Source organism: Sphaerodactylus townsendi, linkage group LG01, assembly GCF_021028975.2.
Source record: "Sphaerodactylus townsendi isolate TG3544 linkage group LG01, MPM_Stown_v2.3, whole genome shotgun sequence".
Classification (NCBI taxonomy): Eukaryota; Metazoa; Chordata; class Lepidosauria; order Squamata; family Sphaerodactylidae; genus Sphaerodactylus; species Sphaerodactylus townsendi.
The window spans coordinates 131724473-131751145 of record NC_059425.1 but is presented as its reverse complement, the minus strand read 5'-3'; the positions used below and the strand labels follow the sequence as shown (position 1 = coordinate 131751145).

Below are 26673 nucleotides of genomic sequence, written 5' to 3'. Positions count from 1 at the left end.
ACTTGTATAATTTATTTACTGTATGTCCTGTGAACTACCACAAACCCACACCAACAACTCTTGAATCTCTACGGCTCATTCCACACAGTATATTTATAATGAGTTGCAATCATTATAAATGAATTCATTTTCCATTTATCAAAAGTAAAAACAAATTCATTTATAGCAGTTGCAACTCGTTATATATATGCTGTGCAGAATGAGCCTATAACATTGAATGAATCATCATGGACAAGTTGCGTTATGTTTTTAAAATAAAATTGTTAGCTTTATTTTGGACTCATAATAACAATAGAATTATCCCAGTCTCTAAGGAAGTTCCCCACTTCCCTGGAACATGGTAGGTGCTCCTGATAATGGTGATCAGAAGAATTACATACAACATGGAAAACAGTCATATGCAACTTCTGAACTGAGTAATCACTGCACTGGGTGGAGAAATATTTACCATATTATCACCATGTTTAAAAAAAACCCTTTTCACCCAGTAGAGAATAAATACTTATGTACTATATGATTTATGTATTATTATATATATGCTAGACTATAACTTGTCTGTTGTTGTTCTTGTTGCTGTGAGAAACAGCAGCTAGAAATAGCAAAATCTGCTTCACAGAACAACAAAATACCCTAAGTGCAATATAAAACTTCAGCAAATAGTATAATATAGATTTTGTTAGTTTCCCCTCTATTTCTTATCCTGTTACGTATTTTTTGAAAGATAGGTAAACTTCCCCTTTGAGGAATCTTATATTCCTGTCAGACACCTTTTATGTTTGAATCTAGTACAGAAGGAAGGTGTCAAAAGAAATAAAACTCTACTGGGTGTCCAGGGAATGTAAATATTTATCTCTCTCTCTGCCCCACAGACTTGTTTTTCCATATTTTGACAGTCCATGAAATCTCCAACACTGAGACCTGTCAAATATTAACAACTTTGCACTCTTCCAAACTCTCATCATATACATCTTATACAGTAGCTAAAAACTCCTCTGATGTATATTAAAAATTATACAAAAATGGCATGGTGTCCATATTTGCATATATGTGTCTTATTTCCACTAGGAAATTATGTGTCACTTCTACCTTTCTATGGTTGACAACCAAAAAAGAGAGCTCCGGTAACTTAGTATAATTTAGCTACTAGGAAGGGATTTTTTTTTACTACTAGGAAGAGTTATTAGCACTTATTAGCACTATTAGAACTTTAGTCCTTGTAATATCATTCGAAATTTGGACTAAATTGAGCCATTCAGAAGCATGGACATACTTGCTTTGTGTTTGAGCCCATCGGTGACTGACTTGCAGCTTCGTTCAGGCAAACATCCTTCCAGCAGATGCAGTGAGCCTTCCGAACCAAGAGTGGAGTTGAAAGGTGCTTTTGAGGGTCATGGAGGGCCTGGGCGTAGAAGGTCAGTGGCAGAGACCCCCCAACAACACCAATGCCTGGCCAAACTGACTTTCGAACCTCTCAGACGATGACCAGCTGGGCGGATCTGAGTTGCGTCTTCTCTTCCCCAAGTGGAAAGGCAGGCTTATGGATTGTGCCTCGCTGTCGGCAGTGAGAGTGCCGATGTGGGGTGTCCCTCCTTTGAAGCCAGAGAGTCCAGGACAATGACCTGAGAGGGACCTGTGGCAGAGGTTCCCATACAGCACCCAAGGGACTTTCTCTCAACAGTCAAGGCTGGGTGTGCCCAGCGAGAATATGGCTGGGGAGGTGGCAATCGTGGCAGATCCCAAGGGAATTTTTGAAAAGAGTCATCTCCAAAGGTCGTCAACATTGTTTCTCGGTTAGTGAAGATAGCTTTGGATGTTTTTAGGTAGTGTTGGTATTTAATCAGTGTTAGGAAACTTGTTTATTGCTAGTGATTATTGGTAGTGTTAAGTAAGGGCAGGAAGGGATTGATTAGTTACTAGCTCTAGTATAATGTATTAGGCTAGCACTGTAGTGGAAATTGCTAATCCTAAATTATGGGGTTAGTTGATTAAATCACCATCTATGTTTATTTGTGTTATTCATTTGAAATTATGATAAGCTGTTGTATCATTGTTACTATATTTTTTGTTACAATATTTTGATTGCTCTCAGATGAACATGTTATGCTGCTGTTATCATTATAGATGTTGTGATATTATGATATTTTTGCCCTGTGATATTGCTCCCTTTGATATTGTTATTATGTAACTGTTATCATGTTTTCCAATGCAAATGGTGTTATGTTGGATTAACTTGATGGGAATGTTATGTACTGTTAATTTGATTTTGTTAATGTTATTGATACTGTTAATGGGTGTACTGAAATTGTTTTCTGATGTTGGGATAATTAGCTTTGTTATTGCATCATAGTGGTGTGTACTGTATTTTATTATGATGAATTATATTTTGATGCTATTCACCGCCCTGAGTCCTTCGGGGGAGGTCGGTATACAAATTAAAATTCAAATCAAATTAAAATTCAAACTGGTTTAGAAAAGTCCTATGGAGCCTGGGGAGGACGGGGTTTGAGGAGCAGTACCTAAGCAGGATATAATGGCATAAAGATTACCATCCAAAGCCAAAGTGGCATAATGGTTAAGAGTAGTGGACTCTAATCTGGAGAAATTAGTTTGATTCCCCACTCCTCCACATGATGGCAGATCTTAATCTGGTGAATCAAGTTTGTGTTCCCATTCCTTCACATGAAGCCTGCTGTATGACTCTGATCTAGTCACAGTTTTGTAAGAACTCTCTCAGCCCCGCTTACCTCACAAGGTGTCTGTTGTGGGGAGAGGAAGGGAGGGAGTTTGTAAGCTGCTTTGAGACTCTTTATGGTTGACCCAAAAGAATATAAATACTTAAATTACTAGATAAACTTGGCTCCGTGGAATGGTAGGATAGGGGCAGGATTCTATCTTAATCTATTTTCTCCACATTGACTCTATTTTGTAAATACTTTGCACAACTGCTCATACATCTTCAAGATCCTTTCTGCTTCTGCTCCCATGGACATTGTTTGGTGTGTGTTTTTGCATGGAACAAATGAGATAATATGGACTTTTCCCTCCACCTTTCCATCACAAAGCTGATAAACAGGCCTGAGGGTGAGCTGACCAAGAAGACTCAAAGGCTGATTCCGCATGGGCCAAAAACAGTGGTGTGAAAACAGTGTGAAAACAGTATAAACCCTTTTACACCGTTTTAAACTCTTTTACATCATTTTCACTCCGTTTTCACACTGCTGTTTTTGACCCATTCGGAATCAGCCAAAGTGAGTAGCTGTTCACTTCATCAGTTACAAGATGTTTCTCTCGTGTTCATTATGCTGTTATTATAGAATGAGCCATTGTGGACCCACACCCCAAATAATCCATGAACAAAAATGACTTATTCATATAGGGGGCTCTTTTTCAGGGTTCAGTTGAGTCACAAAACTATTTTAGATGCAGAAAAATCACTGCCATAATGCTGGAATTCTGAAGCAGTCTTGTGAAGATCAAATACAATGACAACTTACTGTGACTTGAAAAATAGGAGCTAAAAATTGCATGTGATCTTGTACCCAGAGGTTCCTTCAGAAGATTACACCAACAACTTCAGAAAACCTCACTTGAAGGCAACTATCCAACATCAAAAAAAAGTATGACTCAGCTCTCATGTTTTGTTATCCAAAGCTGAGAACAGTTAAAGTTTCCTGAAAGGGCAAATGTTTCTTCTTACATGACAAGGCAAGGAAATCAACCTTTTGGAAAGATTTAGTCATACAGAACTTCTGTCTATAATACAGAATTCAGAGGTAGTATTTTAAAAGTCAAGTTGGGCAACATGAGACTAACTCCTCAGTCTGCACCTGAGTAAACAAGTCTGCGGGCTAAGCCAAGGATGCAGGGATGATTACATGTTTTTATCTTTTGTAAGAAAATAAATGACAGAAGAGCCATATGTCCTAGTCTGAAGATCCACTTGGTACTGTCAACTGTTTTTTGAAAGTTTTTTTAGGTAATAGAAATATTATATTGTTTGGGGTAATAGGGAGTAAAAATTCTGAAGAATGGGATGGAAAAAGCTGTTGGCATTCATGAACATCACAAGCAGGCCTTTGCATCTCAACCTTTTAGATGAAGATATTGTTATTTTTAAATGAAATCCAAACGCTACATAAAGAAAATGCACTGTTGAGACATTTGATTCATGTGCTCTACTTTTCCAATTCTGTAGGTTTATGCAATATAAAACACGGTATGTGTTTAGTTTTAGTTTTTCGAAACTTACATCTTGATTTGACATGTCCCAGTACGGCCTCTCTCCATAAGACATTACTTCCCACATAACTATTCCGTAACTCCATACGTCACTGGCTGATGTAAACTTGCGATACTGTATGGCTTCTGGCGCTGTCCATCTTACTGGTATTTTGCCACCCTAAGGGGGAAAAAACAGTTTCAGACGGATTCATTACTTCAGGTGGATTCATTACAACTTCATTCCTTTTTTTGTGAAAGGAAATTAAAATTGGATGTTCTTACAGTTCTCATTTGAACTTTGTACAAGTGCTACACAATTTCCCACCCCCTACCAGAATGAAGCTGGACAGTTCACAAACTTATACTCTGTGGCTTTTATTGTATCACTTCTGACTGCAAAACTCACATATTTGATTGCTTTCTCACCTTATACAAAAAGTTTCCTTTATAAAGAAAACTAACATCTCAAGGATACCAACTACCTTTGATGCTGGTTTTCAGAGAGCATATGAAATCATGGAAGGCATACTGGAGATTTGACAGCAGTATTCGACACAGCTGTAGGCCACTAACATTATTATCCTGTACTGAGAATTGCCGAAGTCTTCTAAAATGAGGTTGGGTGATGCCTGCACTATGTGCTTTCAGTCTGCCTCCCTGAACAGTTTCTTTTCACTTGAAATAGAGCTCATGTGGCCACTTACTGTTACATAAACCTCTCACAAGCATTAAAACAGTTCAGTGAGCAGGCTTTTGCAAGGCAGTAGTGCTCAACTTACTGTTGTAGTGTAGACAGCTTCTGGATCATCTTCTATAACTCTGGACAGGCCGAAGTCTGATACTTTACAAACAAGGTTACTATTAACCAAAATGTTGCGTGCTGCTAAGTCCCTGTGTACGTATCCCATGTCAGCCAAGTATCTCATTCCAGCAGCAATCCCTCTCAACATGCCTACTAGCTGAATAATTGTAAATTGCCCATCATGTTTCTGAAGTAAACAAAAAAAACAGAGAAACAATAGAAAGGACATAGATGTTTAGAATGTCTCTTAATGTTAGGCCCACATAACACATATGGACATAAACTGCCAAGTCATGCACACCCCATTTATTTTTTACCCTTATATGTGGAAAATTAAGGATCAACCAGGACTTATACTATTGTCTTTGTAGTCCCTGCAATCCAGACACCCCTTTTCAGTGTCAAATGGATCACACGAGTAGGATCAACTTGTATATGAATATTAAAAAGTAACACCTTTTCCAGATAAAATGTACTCTACGAGATGGAAAAGGGAGATGTGTAGCCCTGTCCTGAGATTCCTCCCACAACCAGTTAAAGCGTCTGCACTGAACTCTTTGCCTATGCAAAACTGTTTAGCAACAGAGTTCTCCAGGGTTTATCTATTAAAAGAAAATTAACAACTTTTAATTCTGACAATACAAAAAGAGTAAGGGGGTGAGTTCAGTTCTTCTAACTATTAACCAGTAAACCAGCCATAACACCTGTAGAAACTTTTAACTTCTATTTGAGATTAAAATAAAATATTTTTATTGAGGAAGATGAAAAAAATTGCAGCCATGAAAAAATTAACTCTATATTTATTGTGAAGGTACATGCTAAAATTATTGAAGTTCTTGCATTGCTTAATCATATTATAGCAAATAATAGGTTTCAGCTTTTTTATCATTGATTTTAGGGATTAATAAAAACCCAAGTTATCTCACTGGAGGTGGCATAGGGTGGTTGATGGATTTGCCCTTCTTGAGGCACTTACCGTGGTGAGGGGTAAATACACTGGTGGGTGACCTCTGCGGCTGTTTGAGATGATGCGTTAGTGCTCCTGCACTGCAGCCCTGCCAGTGTAGTAGGGGCATTCCAGAAGTATGACATTAGTCAGCTTCCACCCCAGAATTCCCTCTGGTTACACTGCGGTTTGGGATTCCCATTCACGCCACCATTTGGGCTCTCCAGTGCAGGGGAAGTTTTGTCTCCCTGCGCTACTGAAAAGACCTCTGGAGGAAGTGGGGTGGTGCAGTGGCAGCACCATTCTCACCCACCTGGGACTCTGGATTGGGCTGCCCGTCTTCTTCCATCCAGAGAATTTGATTTTTTAAAAATCACAGTAGCACAAATTTATAGAAATTATCAATCTTATCTTTCTCTAATCTGTCCTATCATAATTATGTGGCTATTATCTAGATAACTGATTGGTTCATAACTAAATATGAGATAATCAACATAAGTGCAAACAAGTCCATCAGTATGTGCATATGAATTACATCTGATATAGCAAGATAAATAGGCTAATCTCAATTTTAACCTCTATTAAAATAGCAATTAATCTAACTTTTCTATAATTGTTTCAATTAACTGTCCAAGATGAAAGTAACTTGAAACAAAGTTCATTGACAGTTAAAAAGTGCTTGAACTTTCCGTTAGCTAGCAAACTCAGCAAGAAAAGATTAGTAATATCTTAGCTACCACTACTGCTTGTATTCTGGTGTGATGTGTGAATTAGCACTTAGGTAATGTCTGAGAACAATTTACACTATATGTTCAAGTGTGTGTGTGTATTGTATTCAATTACAATCTAATCTGTAAAACATACTATAAGCAGCAAGAAATAAATAGCACATATAAAGTATTAACAGTGAAATTCTAAGCAGAGTTACATCCTTCTAAATAGGAGGGCCTCCAGGCAATTCCCTTTGATGCCTGCTGGTGCCTGAACTGCAGGGGAGAAAAGACCTGGTATGCCTATGTTTGAATCTACATTCTGCCATGAATGGCTGATCTTGGGACAGTCTCTCACTCTAAGCATAAATTATCTCACAAGATTGTTATGAGGTTAAAATAGAAAAAAAGGACAATGATATGAGATGCTTTGGGTCCTAACTGGAGAGAAAGATAGCGAATACGTGAGTTAAATAAGCAATTAAATAAAGACTGGGTGAGGGAGCTGGTGGGAAGAAAAGGAAGCAAAGAAAAGTGAGAGCAAGAGGAAATAGACAAGGGGATACAGCAAAAATGAGGTGCTCCTGCAGGTTTCCCCACTGTTTAGCCTATTATTTGTAACTTTTCTAATACAGACCTAAACTGAGATATGCCAGTAGTGAAATGTGTCACTATTTACTCCTTCCCAGAATGCAAGTGCCAGCAGTTAACAGCTCCAGTAACTAAAAAAGTTGCCTGGCAACTTCCAATACCAGTACAGCAGGAATAAGACTCTGCTTTTTTCTTCCTTTTTCCCCCCCTTGGTAACATTTGCCTGATGAAGGGTTCATTTGAACTTCTGAAAGCTTACACGATATTTTTTGTCATTTTGATTGGCCCTATTGAAAAGATTTTATTACATGGATTTTCTGTCTTATTCCAGACTTTGTGTGGGCCAATATGGCTGTTTCTGACTTTTCTCTACAGACCTACTCAGATATTGATATCACCTTCAGTGGCTCTCTTGTGTATCTCCTTTAAGTTCACAAGAAAGAATGCGCTGCTCTGTTTGGAACTGTGATTTGATGAGACTTTACACACACACACACACACACAAACACTGACAGAGAAAGAGAGAGAGAGAGAGAGAGAGAGAGAGCATTTTCTAGTTTACCCCAAATGGTAAATTTACGCTGTGGTTATTAAAACTCCTTTAGCAAATGCTAATATAAGTGCTTTTTCCCATTCATTTCTGAATTACTGCTGTACTTAATTTAAGAATGCTTTCTTGTCTACCATGCTGAAAAGATACAAATGTGACTCCAAAGCATGTGTTCCCACAATATGGCTTCAGGACCCAGTCTATGATGGTAATGAAAACCACAATATCTGTCCCACATTGGATCATTTAGATGGCAAAAAATGTTTTTTGTTTGATCCCGTCTGGTCTTCTAATTTCTAATCTGATTTTGCTGAGACTATTCAGAGATCTGTTAATGTTTGCTGCGTTCTCATTTTACACTGAAAATGGTTTATTATGCTAAATTGGTAGCATATATATTTTATTCTTGAAGTGCTATATATGTTACCCTCTGGCACTCACTCACCCTGAGAAATGCATCGAGGGCTCCATTCTCCATGTATTCTATTACAATCATTACTGGTTTCCCTGAAAAAAAAAGGGACACGTTTTGTTTAAAGAAATTATAATCTGAACAGAGTGGCTTTTTTTCCTTGATAAAAATGCATGCTGTTCCTTTGAAGAGCTGAAGAGCTAAGGCACAAGTGTTCTTAAAGCTTCCAGAATAGTTACTGTGTTTTGATAAGTCCTTAAATGTCTGCATCTTGAGTATGGTCATGAATCCCAAAATTAACTGTACAAATCAAAATGTCAGTATGTTCTCCTCACTCCTGCTGTGTGAACAGGACTCTGAGAAAATGACACTTTAGTCCATGTGAAAGGACCTAATAAAGCTTGTCTTTCTATGTAAGGCTAAATGAGAGAATATCAACATTACACACACATTGTTCAGCTTTTCATCATACGTGAATCAACTTTTTTTCTGGACTGGGACATAAAATGTTTTAGTTAATTACATATCAGAAGAAAATCTATTAATTTAGTTAATACACACAAGGAACTAATCTGAATAATTGATTGTGAGTGCATTAACTCCTTTTTATATTCCTGTTTGGTTTTGTTGTATTGTGTATGTGAGCTTCCTCAAGCAGGTCTGGGGAGCTGCCATACAAATCTTCTACATAAGCAAACAGCAATTTACGGCCATTCAAAAGGTGTTTGAATAACTGATCTGGCAGTTACTCACCTCTAGTAACAACCCCTTCTAAATGAACGACATTGGGATGGTCAAACTGGCCCATGATGCTGGCTTCACACAGAAAATCCCTCCTTTGCTTTTCAGTGAATCCCACTTTCAGCGTTTTAATGGCTACTGCGACATCTCTCTTGCCCGGGAGCTTTAGACGCCCACTGCAAACCTCACCGAATTCTCCTGTAATGGAAATATATTATTTGATGGGAACAACCTCTCATTCACACTCTCGTGAAAACAGAATGAAACTCTTCACATGACTTGCATCAGAGTATAACTCTAACCTAAAGTTATCCACGTTAAAAATTCATGATTTGTATGGCAAATATTTAAGCAGGTGCTTAACAATCTACTGCTAAAATCAATGGTTGAAGAAGTTCTTAACTTTAGCAAAATTTTGCCCAGAATTGTGGAATTTTAGCTTATTCCATCTGCAATATAGTAATAGTATAAGCAAATGTCTGTGAATAAACTGAAGACTAGTAGGCATCAGTACTTGTGCATAATATGAGATATCAACATGTCATCAGTAATAAAAAAAAGAAGAAAAGTATGCTACTCTCATCAAAATCAAATACAACCTTGTGAAAATGGGGAGTTTTTACTCCATAGTATATTGAACCAAAATATCAGAAGAACCATACAGGGATTTATACACCACTGTTCCATCTGTCACTGACACAGATATTCCATTGATGTGACTGGCATATCTATTTATGTTTCCCTTTGTCATCCCATTACTACTGCCTCAATGTTTCTTTCCATATTCCAAACTAAAATGGCACCATAAATGGTGCCATAAATTAGATTAGCACAAACAACATTTGCATTGTACCCCCTTCAACCCTGCAAATAGTGCTTGTAGATTTGTTTTATTATGTGTCAGCAGCATTTTATTTTATAAGCTGCTGTTTTAATGGGATTTTGATCTGTTACTTATTGTACTGTTGGATTTGCTGTATATTACTCTGTTGCTGTTGTTTTATTGTTCACTGCCCAGAGCCCTTCGGGGATTGGGCAGTATACCAAATCCAATAAATAAATAAAAATATCTTGTTGAAAAAAACAAAACTTTTCAATGGGTGGTAGACCAGTCTTCCAAGTGGCTAAGATTCTCGTATTCGTGTCCGCGTTTCTTCACAGATTTTTTTAAAAAAATTAATTGGAAAAACATACATTGCAGGATGAACTGAATACAACTGTATATGCTTCAGGATGAAAGGGCACCCAGGATCAGAGCCTGTACAGCGAATGTTCTGGGGCAACCTTCAACAAATAGAAGCAGGGAGAATCCCTTCAGCAGCACACAAAATGTCCAGTGCAAGCTGACCAGAATGGACGGCCAACAAAAAGCCTCTTTTCTCCTGTGATGCCTGTGCTATCCAGAACAAACATGAGAGGCGACTTTTTTAAAGACTTCCCCAGGACATCTTATTGTGAGTGTGTGGAGTAAAAAGAAGTAGCCTCTTTTTAAGATATCCTGCAGACATATTTTGTTTTGTGCGGAACAGACCACTGTTATTTCATGGTGCCAGAAGCTGATTTACAGTGCAAGCCTATGAATTTACTCCCATCTAAGCACAATGCCTAAATTTGTACTCTTAATCATGTATCAAATCATTAATCTAGGAACCCTGGGGTGCAGAATTGTAAGCTGCAGTACTGCAGTCAAAGCTCTGCTCATGACCTGAGTTCAATCCTCGTGGAAGTTGGTTTCAGGCAGTCGGCTCCAAGTTGACTCATCATTCCAAGGCCATAAAATGAGTACCCAGCTTGCTGGGGGGAAAGTGTACACCACTGGGAAAGGCAATGGCAAACCACCCAGTCTGCTTATTAAACGTTGGGATAGAACATAACCCCATGGGTCAGTAATGACCTGGTGCTTGCACGGGGGACTACCTTAACCTTTTAAATTATTAATTTATTGCTTAGAGTTAAGTCAGTGAGTGTTTGTTATTATTTATAGGTTGTGCATAGTCATGACCTACCAAGATACTGACCGTGATATTGTTTGCAATATGTACAGATGTCTGGTGAAACAGTACCTCCACTTAAAAAGATAGTTAATAATATTGTTTTCCCCATTAGTTAACCTGCTAACCTGTAAGGGGCCAATAATACCATAAGGAAAAGCAAGGATTATGAAAAGAAAAGAAACAAAGGCTTATTTGGTTAGATGTGATTTATGGGACCGAATATTAAGAAAGCAGCTGAGAAATCATTTCTTACTACTCTATAATATTTCAGTTTTAGGTTGTAAACATATAAATGATTAAATTAGTAACAGACATGCCATTTCAAGTGAGTTACGGATTTTTAAAAAATTTGTTGTTATACAAAAAACTATCCTCCCATGTTATGTGTTAGCATGTCTGGAATGACAATGAGAGTATTCAACCACTGGATGAATTGTGTTTTACCACCAAGGCAATATTTTAAAACTCTATGGCTGAAAATCTAAACACAGAGACTTGGAAATTACTTTAATGTAAACATGCATAGGATTGGTCAGTAAGTGTTCATTATTTGTTAGATATTGGGTTTTAATTTTTTTTTCAAATTAACGATTCCCCCTTGTATGAAAATAATATACAGGTAATTTAAAGGCCTTGTCAAACTGCAGCAAGGGTGGTTTAAGAAAAAATGGGCTCTAGAAACACTGTTTAAAACAACAGGAAGTCAAAGTATTTTTCCTCCCTTATTCTTAGGTATTTGATATTTTTCTTGCTCATGGGTACTTAATTTCACTACATGAACTAATGCAATAAAAGAGTCACATATCTTATTAATGCAAACAAATGGAAACATGTTCCTCCAGCAGGACCCCCCTGCCTAAATGTGTGGAAAAGGAAAGAAAGTAATGTAATGACAGTACAATTACCATCACTCACAAAACAAGGAATTCCTGCAGAAATTAACTACGTAAAAAATGGCACCACAAATAGTTCCTCACACACACACACACACACACACACACACACACCCTCCCCCCAGAGAGCTGTCTCTGGAGGCTGATAGAAATATATACAGAATTTGAACTCAAGAATGCTTCCTTCCTTCAGCCTGTAGAGATTTATGAAATTACTGACATTTGCAAAATGCAATTTTTGTGTTTTTTAAAACAAGGAAATAGGAACACACACATGCTTATTTACCAAACAAGATCATGGTGTTATTTTATTTATTTGCTCTATATTTATGAGCAAATGCAGCTTCATTGCTTCCAACCAGTCACATACAGGCAAAAGGCTTCTTTCCTGAGATATAATTATTTGGCTGTCATCATGATATATGAGTTTCGATCCGAGCTAAATGGAAGAGTTGTATAAGGAAGCTATAGCCAGCTTACCTGCACCAATCACACGCTCTATTTTAATACAGGAGGCATCTAACTCCTTGGCAAATTGATGGACAGCTCTATTTGGATCCTCGTAGGTTTCAGGGTCAATGTAGGTTTTGGTGCCTGGAAATTTAACTGTAATGATGTAAGAAAGCATGACTGTGATGAAGCAAAGCACTTATTGTGCAGCCAACCCCAGAATTTCATTATGCAGAGTGCTCCCTCTGCAAAGCTTCTGCCAAACCACCTGAATCATGCAATAGTGGTCTCAGATTCGAAGATTTCCTATAAAAAAATAACTTTATACAGGATCACTATGAAGAAAGTTTGGTACATATAAACATTCCCTACTGAGTGTTATATCGAGTTAGACATCTGATTTATCTAGATTAATACTGTTCCTCTCAGCTATGCTTCTCCACTGTTTTAGCATAGAAAATCTGCTGACACCCTTCTACTGGAGATGCCAGGAACTGGACTGTGACCTTTTGCAAAATGTGCTCTGCCGGTGCCATCCTGTCTGCAATATAGCAGAGAAGTCTTCTCCCACATCCTCTATATACAGGATGGTCAACGAATCCAGTGGTCACACCTTTTACTCTGCTTCTGGCTCACCAACCAGAGGACCAGTTGATATTTCTCAGAGGGCTGAATTAGGGCCAGACACTTCCAAGCACTGATTTGTACCATGTTTATGATCCACTACACTGACCCAAGTCTGACATGGATGGACCAGGCTTGTCAGATCACAGAAGCTTAGCAAGGTCAGCCCCAGTTAGTACTTGGAGGAGAGACCACCAAGGAATACGAGGCCTGCAATGCAGGGGAAGGCAATGGTAAACTATCTCTGGCCCTTTCTGCACATGCAGAATAATGCACTTTTAATCCACTTTCAGTGCACTTCACAGCTTTGCGGAATAGCAAAACCAACTGGCAAATAATTGTGAAAGTGGATTGAAAGCGCATTATTCTGCATGTGCGGAAGGGGCCTCTGTTGGTCTTTTGCCTTGAAAACCTTATTGACTTGACAGAAATCAGATGCAATTTGATGGCACTTTACACACATATTTTACACAGCCCTGCCTCCCCAGGGCTAAATATAACAAATGAAATTATTGTTTTAGAGTATCTGTCTTTTCTTTTCCAGCTTTCAGTGTATCAGAAACATAATGCCCGATGCTTTGAAAAGAATATGCATATTCAGAAAGTGAAACATATTCTGATTGATCATATGTGTGAGTCTCTGATTTGGAAAATACCTAAGTATTTACCTAAGTACAGCCCGGAAACCACACAGCACCCAAATACCTAAGTCTTTGGAATCAAGCTTTCCTATTTGATTTATCCTTATTATTAAATTATACCTCCCTAAATGGGAACATACTTGCAAGGGAGTGCAAAAAATTCAGTGCTGCAGGGAGCTCATGAAAGTCATCCCATCTCTTAAGGCACAAAAATGCTCATTTGTCTGCTGGGCCATAAGGGGAAGGTACTCCTGCCCTGCATTTTTATTAATCGTACAGTCTTGCACATTCCCTACTGTATTCTCATATTCAGGAAAAATGTTCTATGGGAAGTGACATTAAGAGCTGTTGTTCTAGATGACATATTGGTTGCATGGCAAGCACAGACCAGATCAGAACTGCATGCTTCAACTGCATAATTAGACTTTCCATGAGAAAGCAATGCTAGCGATATGAAGGTTACCCATGGAGAGGAATAGGTATTCTGAGAATATGTAAGGATTTATTTCGGATCTTCCCTAGAGGTTAATTTTCCTGTGCAGCACTTTTCAATGGGTTTATTGCTAATCATAATGATAATGGCTAAGCTCTCAGAGCTGGTATGTGCTCTTTTTTATTTACATCTGTGGGGAGGGAGAGAACAGAAAAACAATAGGTTAGCCATCTATATTGTGCTTTTTAGCAGACAGATGGAGAATGAACCATCTTCTTGTGCTTATGATAAGGGGCCTGGATTGGAGGTAATCTCAAATGGGTTTCTGATGGTTCTTTATTCAAGCCATCATAAAACATTTTGACAGGCCCCAGCTTTCTTGGCATACCAACATGAAATAACACTGCCTCAGATTCAAAGACATTGTTAAAAGAAAATGGTAGGAGGAAACAAAATGTAAATTGGAATTGGTTGACTAAACTTCTCCATGGTGGTTATGCGTTTAAATTTGGGGTTACAGAAAGTTGAGGGGAACTGAAAGGAGAGAGAGGATATTCTGTTAAACACACTGCTCTGAAAGCCAGTTCAAGGGTTGTCTTTTCAGGTTATTGTGAAACTTTTGACATGTCACACTATCACAGGATCGCCTTACTACCATAGGAATTTTTTAAAAAATAAATAGTTGATAGCTACAGTGCTTAATTTTCTCCCCTGGAAGCAATGGTCATATCAAAGCGAATACTATGTGTTTTGTCTAAAGACCTGGAGAAAGTAGCGAGGGATTTTTTTAAAAAGTAACATTGTCACAGTAAGTTTCATGGTAGGTAATCTTTTCTGACAGATTTTAAACTTTCCTAGATATTGGGTAACTAGGTTTCTTGAAAAAAATACAATGAAGAAACGAAATGCTATTCTCAATTTTAGTTTCTGACTATTAAGACTAGACTATTGGGTCGCTTATTTACATTTTCCCTGATCCTTACAGTCTAAAAATAGTGTATGCTTGGGGAAAATCATTCTTTGGCTAGCACATTCACTTTCCCTACAGACACAAGAGAAAGGAACCACAATTAATTTCATTTCCTCCACAGACATCACTCAGTAGGGAATGTTTAAAATAACTTAAAGTGTTTTAGAGATGAGAAGAGACTCAGTCCAACTAGAATAAGATAATCATAGTAAGTCTCTCACCTTCTGATGAAGCTTTATTCCAATAGCATAACATTTGCAATTGCTTTATTTTTAGAACATCTCAGAACATAAGAATCTTGATTCTCATTATCATTTTCAGTTGATTATGTAGAGTGCCCTGTGGGGTTTTACTAAAGGTAGGAAGGTTTCAAACCATATTTTAATGAAATGAATTAAGTATCTGTGTATCTAAACTGAAGGAACAAGAACAAACGGACTGATCTAACTTTCTGAGAGGAGAAAAGGCCAGAAAGAAAGCTTAATTTGACTTTGACCCAAATCCCTGGAGAATGTTATTTAAATGAAACATGCTTATGAACCACTAAAATACAACTTTTATGGCCAGTCCTTATACTGCTTCATATAGTATAGGACTGTAGGATCCAAATGTTAAAATGTGTCAAGCAAAAAAAATGCCTAAATTTTAATTTCCATGTGATCCCCTTGAGAATTTTTCCTTAGCATCTTTGTTGTTGAATTATGGAATTATTATTCACCAAATTCTAAAATTCAGTACATTACATTAAATTTTCAATTATTTTATCACAGTAATGAATACATGTCTGCATAAATGCATCAAAAGGATACACACAGTGCTGGAAAAGCAGCTCCTGAAAGTTATGAATCTCAACACAGTGGCATCTGAAACAGTGTGATGGGCTCCAGTTGCACATTAAAATTGGAGAAGCCCTTCTGCACATGCAGAAATGCTTTAGGTACACACTCTGGATTCTTTGTATCTTGCCCAAAATATGAATCAATGTGTGATCATTTTAAAGTTCACAGAATTTCATGATCTTATATTAGGTATCCACCAATCTTCCAGACAGATCAGTTTACTTAGGAAAAAAAATGAGATGTTCATAGTGGAGCCACATAGGTGGCCAGGATGTCAATTGTCCACAAAATATAAGAGAGGAACCAATTTCAGTGATCACAGTCTTTTTGGATATGCAATGTATTCTGAACAGATAAATTTGCACCAAAATGTTGTTGAATAATTGCTGTTAATCAGTCAAATAATGACTTCCCTTCGACAATACAGTCAAATAATGAGCTAAACAACATTTACAATGCTGATTTTAATTGATTTAAGATGAAATGCTTGTGAATGGGATTTTCCTTGAGTCCTGTTGGAAAGTTCTAATCAGATTACTGCAAATAGAAAAAATTAAAAAAGTTATATGTTTAGAGCTTCTACGAGGTATTAAAGCATTACTATCCAAAATATTTATGTTTTCTTCCCCCAGAAAAAGGCTGTAGATCTTTATTCAGTTACCCACACTGATCCTCTATTTTTAGAACTAGTTGTACAACTGCAAGTTTTTCTAATACAGCAAGAGTGATTGGTGTTAGAAACAGGTTGCTACAATGTTCTTTGGGATTTGATTTCAGAATGCTAAGAGGGTGAGATGGAGGTAGGCTGGGAAAGTTGGGGGAGGGGGACTTAAATCATCCTATATATATGTCAGATTTTCTGCAAATCTGGAGGGGTTACACAAGTTTACAAAACTATCTGTTCCCTTTCAGTGCAGGCCTGATCCATGGAGTCAGCTATTTATAGATCAGCCTAGACTTGACCATTATGTATTCAATGAAATGTGACACCTATTGTGGACAACTGAGAAAATGGTTAGTTGTTCAGGATCATAGCCTTGAATAATTTGCAGTCCATAGCAGATGAATTCTAAGTCCTTTGAAATCAACTGACTTAGAGGGGTCATTTTAGAAATATGATCTTCCTTAAATACCTTTAAAACATCCCTTTAAGGGTGGCATTCTGTGTATTTTATCAATTAAAAATTGGCAGATAAAAATCAAGACTCCAGTAACACTTTAAATTGTTAGCTAAACTATTTTCTACACCAGTTAGTTTATGAATATTATAGTTGCTGGTGTAACTGAACTAAATTTTAAAGTAGTTTTCACTGGATTCTCTTAAACCTTTGGGTGATTGAGAAGCCTGAACTCTCATAATAAGAAATTTACTGAATGAAGAATAAAATCAAAAAGCAACTTGGATAACTAGGTACCAATCATAGCTTCTCGGGGAGACTACTACGATATTGTGAAACACCTTTTTCAAAAGCAACCAAAGGAAAATGTGGATTGAAAACACTCATACATCATAAACATGCACAGCAATAAAACCCATGGTGTGAACAATGTTGATTTTATTCTTTGTCCTTTTAGAAGAGGTCATACTTCTTTTACAGTTTTTAATTTCACACTTGCTGTTTACACAGCATTGTAAAATTTATTATATTTGTTCCTTTGTATGAATATTGTTTCAGTATTGTCTCTATTCTGTTACTGTCTGTCCTAAAGCATTATAATTGGTCTGGAAATTCCTGGGAGAAATAACAGCAAAACACTTACAATGAAAGTAAAGTTCTTCATCTCCTTCTTGATCAGCTTTGCTATAGCCACAGTGCCTGCAAAGATTATAATTTTACCAAAATCAATCAATACATCAATCAAATCAATAAATCAATCAATAAAGGTTTAATTCTATCATTCTTTTTTTGTTGTAAATGTGAAATGGATATGAATGTAATTCCTTGCAGATCTTACCTCACCATGCTCTCAGTCTCTGCACTGATGACAGATGTGTCTGCATGTGAACAGGGAGTGCATGGGAGGTAGCAGGGTAATTTATTAAACATTTATGTTGGTTGCAAGCAAAAAAGGCCTGTGTGTGATCAGGAACAAACAAATGTGCCGATTTCATCTTAGCTACATCTTACATAAGCCAGATGAACAACTTGTAGAAGATCTTGTGGAAGATCTTGCTATGCATATCCACAATCACACTGAGTAATGCCCTAAAGCTAATAAAGTAGGTAACAAGCACAGTCTTCAAAGTTGAAGTTGTCTAACATAGGTTAAATAGTTGATACTTAAATGCTTAGTACTTAAAGACAGTACCTCCGTCCAATGATGAAGCCAAAAACCATGAACACCAGAATGATGGTGCCTGCTACGGCTACTACAGCTATGATGATAACAGGGTTTTGTTCACTGGAGACAGCTGTGGCTGCAGACAAAAAAAAAAATTAAAATGCAGTTACCGTACTAGAAGAACCAAAAATGTCTGTTAATTTTTAGACATTGTGAAATATTTTGTAAACTAAAACACAAGATACAATTTATGTTTATAAACTAGGAACACGATACAGAAAAGTACAAAGTACACATTACAACAACCAGAGCAATTGTGCTATGGTTTGTAAGATTTCATACATATTGTTGAGCTAACATACAAAATTGATATATGTGATGTAATGGATAGTTAACGATTATTTCTGAACACTGGAGTGAACTGAATACCACATCTCATCTTAAGTCAATAAGCTAGGATCCTAACAAGAACAGCATGGTGTGAAATTCAGACATGGCGACTGTTTATAATTTGTCTGTACACATAGCAACTCATAGCAAAACTATGGCATGAGAAAAGTCTTGAAGAAGCACAGAAAGAGCAAAAAAGATTTGTAGTGCTTTCTACTGACTTCTCCTGAAGGCAGACTTGTCTTCTTGATCTCAATGTATATTCACACAATTGTGTATTGTCATCTTTAGGTATAATTGTCTAAAATATTGTCATTGGTGCAATTGGTTTTCTCTGGTTTACAAGACCTTCTTCTGTCTTACGTGTTTTTTGACCTATATAACTTTGCAAGTCTCTGGAACCAGGAGAGAAGTAGCAGCAGAAGAAGACTTGGTCAGGAAGAGCAGAGTGACCTGCTGGTGTTCATTTTGGAGGGCTTTTCTCAAAGCCACAGCTTTTAAAACAGTGTATTTTAACAGGGGTTATCTCTTTTTCTCCTTGTAAGGCTCCTGTGAGCTAAGGCTGCTGAATCTGGAAGGTGGGGCTTAACAGGGGTTAACAGAGTTCATCTCTTGTTCCTCTTTGTCCTGAGAGGTGGGGCTTTTGCCTGAGAGGTGGGGCTTTAGTTCAGTCTCTGGAACCAGCGCCGCGTGACGCAATTCTAATTTATTTTTTTGTTTTTTAAATTAATAAGGACATATTTGACAGATAGTACGTGCAGATAGCTCCAGGGGGGCACTGACTAAAAGCTTAATATTTAAATATCTAAACAAATCAGATATGAAGGCGGAAAGCCAGCAGGGGGATGGGGGCTTTCCAGTGTTTTGCACTGAGTGTCACATGTATGACTATCTGCCACTAGGACAGAAGTCGTGGGTGTGCCCTCGCTGCAATGAGCTCCTGGCACTCAAGGAACGTGTGCATTCTCTTGAAGCCAAGGTGGCAGACCTGGAAAAGCTGAAAAAGGCAGAGAGGGTGACAGACGAGGCTTTCAGGGACCTAACAGCCGGGTCCCACTCCCAATGTGACATCTCTTCAGATGTCATGGAGAATGAAGGTCTTGGGGAGGGAGGGTGCCAGTCTGAGGTGGGGGAAGATGCTCCCTTAGATGGGATCCCTTCCTTAACTGGCGATCAGCTATCGTCTCGCACTGAGGATACCCCTCGGGGAGGTGGGGGGCTCCTTTTAGTGGGTGATTCGATCATTAGGAATATAGAGAGTTGGGTTTGTGAGAGGCGTGATGACCGCATGTGACTTGTCTGCCTGGTGCAAAGGTTGCGGATGTCACGCTTCGTCTAGATAGGCTTTTAGACAGTGCTGGGGTGGAGTCAGCAGTTGTGGTCCACATTGGCACCAACGACATTGGGAAATGTAGCCGGGAGGTTCTGGAAGCTAAATTTAGGCTGCTAGGAAACAGGTTGAAGTCCAGGACCTCCAAGGTGGCATTCTCAGAAATGCTACCACCCGCTCCATCGCCAGAGGGCGAAGCCAGGGCAAGCGGAGATACAGGGTCTCAATGCGTGGATGAGAAGGTGGTGTAAGGCAGAGGGTTTCAGATTTGTCAGGAACTGGGGAACCTTTTGGGACAAGGCAACGGGACGGGCTTCATCTTAACCAAAGAGGAACCAGGCTGCTGGCGCTCAACATTAAAAAGGTGGCAGAACAGCTTTTAAACTGATCACTGGGGGAAAGCCGACAGGAGCTGAGGTGACTTCGGTTCGGAATACAGTATCTATGGGGATGCAGACAGAGAGGGAGGTTTTTCTAAATCAACCACATACAAGCGAGGAACATAGCAATGTGCATGTGACAAGGGATAGTGTCTACAAAAGACTTGAGGGTAAAGCACATAAATCCCAGGTTAAGGACAGAGACAGGGTATACAGGTGTCTCTATGCTAATAGTAGAAGCATTCAACCTAAAATGGGGGAGCTGGAGTACAGAGTTTTGAAGGAGGACTTTGATATAGTGGGCATTACAGAGACATGGTGGAATGAGGAGAACCAGTGGGATGCTGTTATACCAGGCTACAGGCTCTATAAGAAGGATAGGACAGGGCGCATTGGGGGTGGAGTTGCCCTTTACATCAAAGAGAGCATAGTATCACATAAAATAGACAATGCAAGGGGAGCTGGTTCCCCTACAGAATCACTGTGGATATCAATACCAGGTGTGAAGGACAGTTTAATATTAGGAATATATTATCGTCCCCCAGACCAAAGTGCACAAGAGGATTCTGAGATGGAAAAAGAAATTAGAGAGGCCAACAAAACAAAAATGTAGTGGTAATGGGTGATTTTAACTATCCCCATATAAACTGGAAAAATGCATGTTCAGGTCATAGTAAGGAGAGAGCATTCCTGGATATGCTAAATGACTGTGGCTTAGAGCAGATGGTTGTGGAACCAACCAGGGGAGAGGTGATCCTAGATCTAATTCTATGTGGGACCCAGGACCTGGTGCAGGAAGTCAGTGTTGTTGAGCCGATAGGGAACAGCGACCACAATGCTGTCAGATTCAGTATCTCAGCATGCGAACAAGTGGCAACTACTAATGTAGTTACATTCGCCTTCAGAAAGGGAAATTTCTCAAAGATGAGGGGGATAGTGCGCAGGAAGCTGAAAGGGAAAATCAAGAGAATCAAAACTGTCCAGGATGCTGGGAGGTTATTTAAAAACACAGTAATAAAAGCTCAGCTGGAATGTGTTCCACAGGTTAGAAAAGGCAGCACCCAGTCCAAAAGAAAGCCACCATGGTTAACAAGAGAGGTTGAGGAAATTATCAGAAAAAAGAAAATGTCTTTTTGAAAATGGAAGTCCAGTTTGACTGATGAAGAATATGAGAGGGAACACAAATGGTGGCAAAAGAGAAGCAAGTTAGCTGTAAGGGAGGCAAAAAAGGATTATGAGGAATGCATGGCTGCGAACATCAAGACCAGCAACAAACAGTTCTTCAAGTACATCAAAAGCAGGAAGCCAGCAAGGGAAGCGGTAGGCCCGTTAGATGACAAAGGAACAAAGGGTGTGCTAAAAGATGGCAGGGAGATTGCAGAGAAGCTGAATGAATTCTTTGCATCTGTCTTCACCCAAGAGGAGGTGAGGAACATTCCTGCACCTGAACCAAGCTTCTTAGGAGGCGAATCAGAGGAACTTGCAAAGATAGTGGTAGACAAGGAAGAAGTTCTGGCAGCCATTGATAAACTAAATGTTACCACATCCCCTGGCCCAGATTGCATTCACCCAAGAGTTCTTAAAGAGCTCAAGCATGAAATTGCTGATCTTCTCACTTTAATATGCAACTTATCCCTGAAATCAGGCTCCATCCCTGAAGACTGGAAGATGGCCAATGTCACCCCAATCTTTAAGAAAGGATCTAGGGGGGACCCGGGAAATTACAGGCCAGTCAGTTTGACATCTGTTCCTGGTAAATTAGTAGAATCTATCATTAAAGATAAAATTATAAAACATGTAGAAAAGCAAGACCTGCTGAGAAAGAGTCAGCATGGCTTTTGCAGAGGCAAATCCTGGCTTACAAACTTACTAGAGTTCTTTGAGGGTGTAAACAGGCATGTGGACAGGGGTGAACCGGTGGACATAGTCTACTTAGATTTCCAAAAGGCTTTTGACAAAGTTCCTCACCAGAGACTGTTGAGAAAACTCAGCAATGAAGGAATAAGAGGGGAAGTCCTCCTATGGATTAAAAACTGGTTGAGAAACAGGAAACAAAGAGTGGGTGTAAATGGGAAGTTCTCACAATGGAGAGATGTCGGGAGTGGTGTCCCAAGGATCTGTTTTGGGACCAGTGCTCTTTAACCTATTCATAAATGACCTGGAAGTAGAGGGTAGCGTGCAGGGCCAAGTTTGCAGATGATACCAAATTATGTAGGGTGGTGAGAACCACAAAGGATTGCGAAGAGCTCCAAGCGGACCTTGATAAATTAGGTGAGTGGGCTCAGAAATGGCAAATGCAGTTCAATGTAGCAAAATGTAAAGTGATGCACATCGGGGCAAAAAATCCAAACTTCACATACACGCTACAGGGGTCAGTGCTATCAGTCAAAGCCCAGGAAAGGGATTTAGGGCGCCTTAGTTGATAGTTCCATGGGAATGTCAACTCAATGCATGGCAGCTGTAAAAAAGGCAAACTCTATGCTGGGGATCATTAGGAAAGGAATTGATAATAAAACTGCAAAGATTGTCATGCCCTTATATAAAGCAGTGGTGCGACCGCGACTTGGAGTACTGTGTCCAGTTCTGGTCAGAGATCTCAAAAAGGATATTGAGGAGATAGAAAAAGTGCAGAGAAGGGCAACAAGGAGGATTGAGGGACTGGAGCACCTTCCCTATGGGGAGAGGCTGCAGCGCTTGGGGACTCTTTAGTTTGGAGAGGAGGCGGCTGAGGGGGGATATGATTGAAGTCTACAAAATTATGCATGGGGTAGAAAATGTTGACAGAGAGAAATTTTTCTCTCTTTCTCACAATACTAGAACCAGGGGGCATACATTGAAAATGCTGGGGGGAAGAATTAGAACTAATAAAAGGAAACACTTCTTCACGCAACGTGTGATTGGTGTTTGGAATATGCTGCCACCGGAGGTGGTGATGGCCACTAACCTGGATAGCTTTAAAAGGGGCTTGGACAGATTTATGGAGGAGAAGTCGATTTATGGCTACCAATCTTGATCCTCCTTGATCTGAGATTGCAAATGCCTTAACAGACCAGGTGATCGGGAGCAACAGCCGCAGAAGGCCATTGCGTTCACATCCTACATGTGAGCTCCCAAAGGCACCTGGTGGGCCACTGCGAGTAGCAGAGAGCTGGACTAGATGGACCTTGGTCTGATCCAGCTGGCTTGTTCTTATGTTCTTATAGTTTCTATATGCACAATGAATTGTTGCTGTTTGTATATGAATTATGAATGCCTGTATTTTGCTGTTTTTGCAATGAAGGTATGTTAATTTTATACATAGGTGCATTGCAATTTATTGTTTGTATGTGCCAGTCTCACATTATGAACTAGAAACAAGATTGACTCTTACTTTTCATAGCAGGAGTTCTTTATCTTTAATGTTTACATGATCGAATCAGATGTTCAACAGGTGCAGTTAGGGTTGCCAGGTATCAGTTGGGCACAAGAGCTCTCCTACCTCCAGCTCTCATTACTTGCTGCCACTCTGATGACCAGCAGAAATAAAATAAACTTTAAAATGGCATTGGATCACTATTGGAGAAAACCTGGAAGTGACACCATGCCTCTCTAGGAATTGCCAGAAACATGATTTCACCAGAGTTTCTGGTGATTCCTAGAGAGGCATGACACAATTTCTTGTCTTTTCCCAGAAATGATTAATAGTGTCATGCCGATGGCACTCTCACCCCGCATTTTCATTGCCCCAGATTTGCACTATTTGCCAGCTATTTGCTGGCAATCTTATGTGCAGTTTTGCATTGTATCTGTTGTACTGTGGAATGGAAGGCAACTGTTAAAGGCACACTAAAAATCTGGTGGTGGGTAACTGAAATCCAAGAATAGAATTTGAGCATACTGGAAGTATTCATATAGCTAACAGAGAGACTTTAAATGTATAATGTTTTAAAAATTGGTAATGATTTCACATTACAGCTTTGCTACTAGAGCACCGTGTGCAAGAAATCATGTTTATCATGTCACATCTACTTTTACTGCCTTTGCAAACTAACTTTTACTATTGGTTCTGTTCTGTTGGTTCCAATTAGCAACTCTAGTGGAGTAACTAAAATGAACGAACTTGGGTGTGTACACACACACACACACACACACACACACACACACACACACACACACACTTATAAAAGTATTGAAGACTTCATTGATAAGCATGAAGATCTTTCTGTCTCCCACATTAACCAAAACATCCTGAATATTATTTGTTGTTTCACTTTTTAAAACTATTGAAAACTATGAGTTCTGCTTTGTGTAGCCAGATCCCCCATGGCAACCTGTGGGGGACGGGGGGGGGGGGATGCTTGTCAAATCCAGATTTGGAAGCTCCTGGAGCTTTGGGGATGGAATTTGGGCAGGAAAGGGACCTCAGTGGGGTACAATGCCATGAAATCCACCCTCCAAAGAATCCATTTTCTCCAGGGGATCTAATCTCATCATCTAGAGATAAGCTGTAATTCTAGGGGATTCCCAGGTCTAGTTGATTCAAGTGTTAAAAATGAAGAATGCTTCAACACAATGATTTATTGTGCATTATTTGTAAAAATACATTTCTTCAACAAATGAAAAAAAGTCATTTTGTACAGGGTTCCAATGAAAGCAAATGGTCTTTCTGTGCTGTTTAATTGAATGCATGCATATTCTCAGGGCCTTTTCATACACAATGTTTATGGCAGCCTTTTCATTTCCCAGATCTGCAAGTCAAATACAAAATCGTTCCTGACTAGAATATATATTGAATATCAAAACTGGAGATCTGGGTTGTTTTCTTGTCCTGCATTAACAATATTCACACATAAAAAACTATCACCAAGAAGCTGCATTTGCTTTAAATGCAAAACGTCCCTGTACCTTCCCAATACTAGTACAACAATTATGGTTTATGGAAAGTTCTTATTGTATTTTTATGTCCAGAGATTTCCTTAACTTTCCTTCAATTTGGGGATGATTCTTATAACATGTCATATAACATTTTATGTGTAATACCTATTACACATTTTTGAGGTTTAAAAGTGGAGCTGCGAATATGCAGGTTTTGTTTGTTTTTTACTAGTTTTAAACAGCAAATAATTGCCACTTTATGTCAATAGTCTGAATAATTCAAGGATCTGATTACTAGAAAATTCTTCTTGGTACAATCATTACATTCACATGCTAGAAGGAAGTGCCTCAGGCTGGATTTTGACAAGGTTAATATAGTACGTCAGTTCCCAACCTATGTATCAGAATGTTAAGGGGTACATGGGAAAAAAAAATCTTTAATGGTGGAAAAAGGCATGTCGTTTGTCCTCCCATCTCAAGAAAAAAAGCAAGCATTAAATGTTTTGTCTGGACCTGCCCCACACACCCTCATAGAGGGAGCGGGAGGGGTGGCATTCAAGGGGAGGGGAGTGAGTGAGGGGTGGCATGCAAGGGAGGGGAGAGAAGGTGAGGGGGCCCATCATCAGGACATGGCCCACCCACCCTAGCAGAGTGAGGGAAGGGGACGGAAGGGTGGCATGCAAGGGAGGGGAGGAAAGGGCCCCCGGCATCTGGACATGACCCACCCACCCTAGCGGATGGAGGAGGAGGAGAGGGAGGGGTGGCATGCAAGGGAGGGGAGGGAATATATACACCCTCCAGGCTGATGCTAGCCCTACCCCTCCCTACGGTTGTTGTTAGATTAACATTAGCTTATTTCTTGGCAAGTGGCAGCCTGGAGGAGACTGATAGCAGGGCCAGGGAAAGAGCACCCTCCCAGGACTGTACCTGTCCCCAGTCTCCTCATGGCTGCAGTGCTACTTGGCCTGAAAGTAAGTTAATTTTAAACCAGAGGCTTTTTTTGTGGCAGTGGCGGCGGTGGTGAATGTGGGCAACTTTCCCTCTCTTTGCTGAGGAAGCTCCCTCACTTTCTCTCCCTTTCCCCCTTTCTTTCTGGATGTAGGATACACTACTGACTGGAGTGTGTGTGAATAAGATAATAGGTACAGGTGGAAAGTAAGTTAAATGTGAGCATCCAGTGTGATGCAGTGACAAAAAAGATCAATGCATCAATAGGGGCATAGCATTCGGATTGCAATTTGAGAGTCATTTTCTGTAGATATGTCACTACCTGGGTCCTGGGTGGAGGCACTTCCATCATCCCTGATTCTCTTTCAGAGATTTCAAGTGTTAATAAATTAAATGTAAAAAAAAATAATGTATATGCAATGTAGTGTCTGTTAACTAATAGCTTGGGCTCATTTTATCTTTTGAGTTTTGAGTGTAAATAAATATGCACTGTTTTGTTCATCTTATTAATCCATTGCTTTTAATCCTATTATTGGGCTATTCATTTGCATTTACAACATATAAATTTGAAATAACATCAACTGTATTAATCACAAATATTTGCTAATATGGGGGTACAATTTCATGGAAATGGGTTGACAGGGAGCATGCCAGTGATAAAAAGTTTGGAA

The 26673-nt window shown here is 39.1% G+C and overlaps 1 protein-coding gene across 3 annotated transcripts in view; it reads right to left on the bottom strand.

The window, feature by feature from the left end:
• Positions 1-26673, bottom strand: part of EPHA7 (EPH receptor A7) — a 213384-nt gene that overhangs the window by 12044 nt on the left and 174667 nt on the right. Inside the window, exons 8-14 of one of the 3 annotated variants that reach the window (XM_048494244.1) lie at positions 18128-18236; positions 17579-17634; positions 12341-12454; positions 8986-9171; positions 8266-8327; positions 5001-5210; positions 4250-4399 (exon numbers count right to left, since the gene is read on the bottom strand). In XM_048494244.1, coding sequence (XP_048350201.1) covers positions 4250-4399; positions 5001-5210; positions 8266-8327; positions 8986-9171; positions 12341-12454; positions 17579-17634; positions 18128-18236 — 887 coding nt within the window. Of the gene's footprint in view, positions 1-4249; positions 4400-5000; positions 5211-8265; positions 8328-8985; positions 9172-12340; positions 12467-13323; positions 16355-17578; positions 17635-18127; positions 18237-26673 lie in introns of those variants that run through there. The other 2 variants (XM_048494234.1, XM_048494255.1) reach the window with 2 other exon arrangements.